The 6,000-nt window shown below is 42.4% G+C and overlaps 1 protein-coding gene across 6 annotated transcripts in view; it reads left to right on the top strand.

Moving 5' to 3' along the window:
- The window catches only part of herc2 (HECT and RLD domain containing E3 ubiquitin protein ligase 2), a 164,915-nt gene extending 159,390 nt beyond the window's left edge, over window positions 1-5,525 (top strand). For all 6 annotated transcript variants that reach the window (XM_052025739.1, XM_052025737.1, XM_052025738.1 and 3 more), the window contains 2 exons: window positions 148-360; window positions 4,400-5,525. In XM_052025739.1, the coding sequence (XP_051881699.1) occupies window positions 148-360; window positions 4,400-4,672 (486 nt within the window). In that variant the 3' untranslated portion in view covers window positions 4,673-5,525. The remainder of the gene's footprint in view (window positions 1-147; window positions 361-4,399) is intronic.
- Window positions 5,526-6,000: the final 475 nt, after the last annotated feature.

The following is a 6,000-nucleotide window of genomic DNA, read 5'->3' on the forward strand; positions in this document are numbered from 1 at the left end:
TATGTTCTCGTTAACTGAAGGGAACTAGTGGAGATTCAGGGAGTAGTTTAAAAAAAAATCCCTTTTTTGGGAGGAGGGGGACGGAGAAACAATGTAAAATGTTTGATATGAATAGAACTGAATGTTCTGTTCTTTGTAAAATTGCAGGTGTGTGGAAGTCCCGATATACCACTTCATCTTTTGAAGTCCGTAGCCACGTACAAAGGAATAGAACCAAGTGCTCCATTAATTCAGTGGTTCTGGGAGGTGATGGAATCCTTCTCCAATACTGAACGCTCCCTCTTCCTGCGCTTTGTGTGGGGAAGGACCAGGTTGCCGAGGACAATTGCAGACTTCAGAGGACGTGATTTTGTTATTCAGGTAATGTCTATGTGTAGAAATGCAGTAGTGAGACAGTCATATTGTACACTAGTGAAATTTGAACTATATTTAATATTAGTGATGTCTCAATTGGTAGCATTCATGCCTCTGAATCAGACTCCTCAGCACAAAATCAGCAAATACTACCAGAGGTGCAGTCCTGTCGATGACACATTATACTACTTGCAGAGGTGTAAGAAATTGTAGTGCGTAAAGCTGAGGAGGAGCAGCAATGTTCTTCCTCGTATTCTGGCTAATATTTATCCTTTAACATCACTGAAACAATTATTGAGGATTGTGGACTGTTGAAGGTGTAATTGAATTTTATCCTTAATGACTTCCTTTACTGAGCGTGGGCTCCTGAAATATGGGGAGTGGTCCAGATTTTCCAGGTTCTTGCCATGGATCTTTATTGTCAGATGACAATGTTGTGCATCCTGGAACAGATCGTGGGATTCAAGTTTTACTTCAGGGACTTGACTGTAAAGCTTTGGGCTGATGCTCCCTCAGTACTGTCGAAGTTTAAAGGGACATCAAATCGAGGTCTTACAGATGATGTAGAAGCGTGTCCTTCGCTCTGTGTTGGTTTCTGAGTAGTGCAAGCTCATCTGTCCCACTCCCCTGTGCCCTTCAACCTGGGGGCTTCGCAATCCACCAAATGGACCGTACAATGTCATTGGGCAGAGTTAGAGGCAGAGGGCTCTGCTTCTTAATGAATAACTTGTGGTGCTCGGATGTGACGGTCCTGGTGAGCTCCTGCTCGTCCAGCCTGGAATATCTAATGGTGAAGTGTTGACCATTCTGTCTGCCAAGGGAGTTCACTTCAGCTACCCTGATGGCAGTCTGCATCTGACCCCAGATGGACATGAAGCCTCCACTCAATGAACTATACTCTGTGGTCAACAACCTTGAGACAGGATGCCGAGGCCACCTTCATTAATGCAGGTGACTTCAACCAGGCCATAGAGTCCCTGATCAGCCGTCAGTTGTGGCAGGGCTTACATGCTATAATGGACTACAAAACTAAGTTGGGCAGCATAGTTAACAATGGTGCATCCCTTCCTGATGAGCTTAATGCATTCTATATGCATTTTGAACAGACAGGGAGTGGATTGTCACCGCCCACCCTGACAGCCTCCAATGCAACTGAACCAGTGGTCACCATCGAGGATGTAAGATCAGTCTTCCAGAGACTTGAACCCAAGGAAAGCATCTGGCCTGGATGGTGTCCCTGGCCGTGTGCTCAGATTTTGTGCTGATCAGCTGGCAGGGGTATTTGCAGACGTATTTAACCTCTCCCTGCTTCAGTCTGAAATTCCCACCTGTTTTAAGGAGATCACTATCATCCTGGTACATAAGAAAAACAAGATAAAATGCCTTAATGACTACCGACCCGTGGCTCTGACATCCACCATCATGAAGTGCTTTGAGAGGCTGGTTATGACGAGCATTAACTCCAGCCTCCCAGAAAACCTCGACCCACTGCAATTTGCCTACTGCCGAAACAGATCTACCGTGGACGCCATCTCCCTGGCCCTACACTCATCTCTGGAGCACCTGGACAGTAAAGACACCTACATTAGACTATTATTTATTGATTACAGCTCCGCCTTCAATACTATCATCCCAGGCAAACTCATCACCAAACTCCGAGACTTGGGACTCAACACCTCCCTCTGCAACTGGATCCTTAACTTTCTGACCAACAGACTGCAATCAGTGAGGATAGGCAGCAACACCTCCAGCACGATTATTCTCAACACTGGTGCCCCACAAGGCTATGTCCTCGGCCCTCTACTCTACTCCCTATTTACTCATGACTGTGTGGCCAGATTCTGCTCTAACTCTGTCTACAAGTTTGCAGATGATACCACTGTAGTGGGCCGTATCTCAAATAACGATGAGTTGGAGTAGAGGAAGGAGATAGAGAGCTTAGTAACATGGTGTCATGACAACAACCTTTCCCTCAATGTCAACAAAACTAAAGAGCTGGTCATTGACTTCAGGAAAGGGGGTGGTGTACATGCACCTGTCTACATCAATGGTACTGAGGTGGAGAGAGTTGAGAGCTTCAAGCTCCTTGGAGTGAACATTACCGATAGCCTGTCCTGGTCCAACCACGTAGATGCCACGGCCAAGAAAGCTCTCCAGCACCTCTACTTCCAGAGGAGGCTCAAGAAATTTGCCATGTATCCTTTGACACTCACCAACTTCTATTGATGCACCATAGAAAGCATCCTATCTGGATGCATCACTGCTAGGTATGGCAACTGCTCTCCCAGGACCGCAAGAAACTGCAGAGAGTTGTGGACACAGCTCAGCACATCACGGAAACCAGCCTTCCCTCCATGGACTCTGATTATGCTGGCTGCTTCACCAAGGCAGCGAGAGGTACAGACAAAGACCCCACCCACCTGGGTCATTCTCTCTCCTCTCCTTTTCCATCAGGCAGAAGATACAGGAGCCTGAGGGCACATACCACCAGACTCAAGGACAGCTTCTATCCCACTGTGATAAGACTATTGAATGGTTCCCTTATCCCTTGACTTCACAATCTACCTTGTTCAACCTTGCACCTTATTGTCTACCTGCAATGCACATTTACTCTGTATTCTGTTATTGTTTTTACCCTGTACCACCACGATGCACTGTGTAATGAATTGATCTGTATGAACAGTATTTAAGACAAGTTTTTCACTGTACCTTGGTACAAGTGACAATAATATACCAATACCTCTTATGTCCCTGTAACCTATTCTCAGTCTCGCACCCATCAACCCTTCTTTAATTCTTTTGCCACTTATGGACACTAGGGGTAATTTACAGTGGCCGACACTTCTTTGGGATGTGTGATGAAACTGGAGCACCCGGGGAAACACACAATCACAAAGAGAACTTGCACACAGCATCCAAGGTCTAGACTGAACCTCTGTCACTGGAACTATGAGGCAGTAGCACTGGAACTGCTACACCATTGTGCTACTTTGACCTTTTAAGGGGACATAAATGATCCCATTCACAAATAATTAGAAAGGAGCTGAAGCAAAGTAAACACTTATGTTAAAATTACAAAAAAAAAAGTGTAACCAGGACCACATTAAGTTGTGGAAAGTCTTTTTGAAATGTGAAAGGAATGCTAGGGATACTGGAAACAGTTACAGAAAATTGACTGATGACACTCTGAGCATTTCCAGTAACCAGAGTAAGAAGGTACTGGGGGCTGGTTCATGCAGGATTGGATTATGCCAGGTGTATAATAAATTAACAGAGCTTAGCCAGTTATTGTGATTGGTAGTTGCTACTTGGTTAGAATTGTGGGGGCAGGTGGGGTGGGGGGCAGTGGGTGGTGGGGGCGATGGGAGGAGAAGAAAACCCACCAAAATTTGTACCTTTAAAAGACTACAGCGAAATGAGAAGCCATATTATTCTCGGGTGAAGGACAAATAAATATTAGATGGTCTTAAATTTACAGTCTGAAGTTGTTAAGGGGAGCTGGAAGCACATTAAAATAATTAACTATGTATTATTGATCTGGTAGCATAGTGATTGGGTTACAGGACCAGTATCCAGAAGCCTGGAATGTTGCTCTGACAATGAGTTCAAAACTCACCTCGGCAGTGAGGGAATTTAAATTCAATGGATTAAATAAATCTCATCTCACAAAATAGCTTGCTAGCCAAATTCATCCCAATTGGATCTTGTGGGTGGAGGACTCCCACTACTTGTGGAGCTGTGGCTCAGTATGGATCCTCTCTGAGAGGACCACCAAGGTTAAGACCACGGCTATCCTCTCTGAGAGGACCACCAAGGTTAAGACCACGGCGACACTTGCGGGCTGCCCCCAGAACACTCTACGCAAAAGATGCACTTCACTGTGTGTTTTGATATACATGTGACTAATAAATAAATATCTTGTATCTTGCAAGAATAAAAAGAACCCTTCATCTTGCATATGTTTGCGATAACTTTTGAAAATGTATTGGGATTGGGTCCTAGTTTGATCTGATCATTAATGGTAGATATTTTTATCTTGCGGCAGGTGCTGGACAAGTACAATCCTCCAGATCACTTCCTTCCAGAATCGTACACTTGTTTCTTCCTACTGAAGTTGCCCAGATATTCGTGTAAGCAGGTGTTAGAAGAAAAGTTGAAATATGCTATCCATTTCTGCAAATCAATTGACACAGATGATTATGCTCGTATTGCACTGACAGGGGAGCCGGCAGCTGATGACAGCAGTGACGACTCTGATAATGAGGATGCAGACTCTTTTGCATCTGATTCCACACAGGACTACTTAACAGGCCATTAGGGGAGGAAGAGACTTTTGACAAGATCAAGCCACATCTTTTTGAGCATACCTTTAGGACAGCAACATCCTTGAAAAATGCTGCAGAAGTTTCAATTCTTGTCAAAGAACAACGGTGAATTCAGATAGTAGAATAATGTGGAAAACTTACAGTTCTCAGAACCACAGCGCACAAGTGATTATTTATTGCTTATAGTAGCTGACTAATACTTTTAGAGCAAATGTGTAATTTAGAATATGGTACTATATTCCTCACAAACTCAATGCATAAAGTTGGTTTGCTGAGGTTTTACTTTTGTTTCCTGATGCTGCACAACCATAGACACAGAATTAGATTTAATACCTTCTCTTTGTGTTTACTGATTTTTTTTATTGTCTTTTAGTCGGAAGGTATTATAGTGATATAAATTAGTACCCAAGACGAGTCTCCTAATCCCTTTCATTCTGATCGGGTGCAAAATTGTTTGGGAGCTCGAAATAATTGTTGTGTTATGTGCATCATTTTTCCCTGCTGTATATCAAGATAATGTGCAACCACTGAATAGTATTATAAATACTATGTAAGCTGACTTTATTAGCAGTGTTTGTTTATATGACAGTGAACATTTTGAATGTTGTATCATTTAAAGTTCAATATTCTTAAAAGAATAACAACACCTTACAAATTGTTTCACCTCTATTACTTCTGGTCTTTTCCTGAAGTTTTAAAAAATCTGTTGACTGCACCGAGCAACTTCACTGTAAGGTATGAAGACAGCCCTTCTATTTACATGTACATAATTTGATATTGTGCCATGTATACACAAAAAAAATAAAGTAATTCATTTCCTTGTGAATAAAAGATTGATTTAAAAGACCCAAGTTAAATTTATTTCTTTTCTTAATATACTTTAATGCTTCCACAAAGAAATATCACTGGGATAGCTTTCAAAATTAAATTGGCTCTTTACAAGGCCAGAAGAAAACTATTTTGTTTGCTGTGCTCTTTTCAATAGCAAAGCAACTCTTTAAGAGGTTTGGGTTGGTTAGTGGCTCTCTCACCCGTTAGTCAAAACGTTGTGATTTCCAGTCCCACTCCTGACACGGATGGATAGACTATTCTGACAATCCTGCATGGTACTGTGTGTATACTAGCTAGTATTTATCCTTCAGCACCGTCATCATCACTTTAGGCATTGTTAGTGTTTGTGAGGCTTTCATGTGCACTAGACTATGTTTCGTTAGTGAAATTGAGTGAATAGGGAAATATGCTGGATGCATTCAATGTGGATAAATGTGGTTTAGTACCAAAAAAAATAGGATATTATTTAAATTGAAGATTGAGAAGTGTT

This window comes from Pristis pectinata, chromosome 11 (genome assembly GCF_009764475.1).
Source record: "Pristis pectinata isolate sPriPec2 chromosome 11, sPriPec2.1.pri, whole genome shotgun sequence".
Lineage (NCBI taxonomy): Eukaryota > Metazoa > Chordata > Chondrichthyes > Rhinopristiformes > Pristidae > Pristis > Pristis pectinata.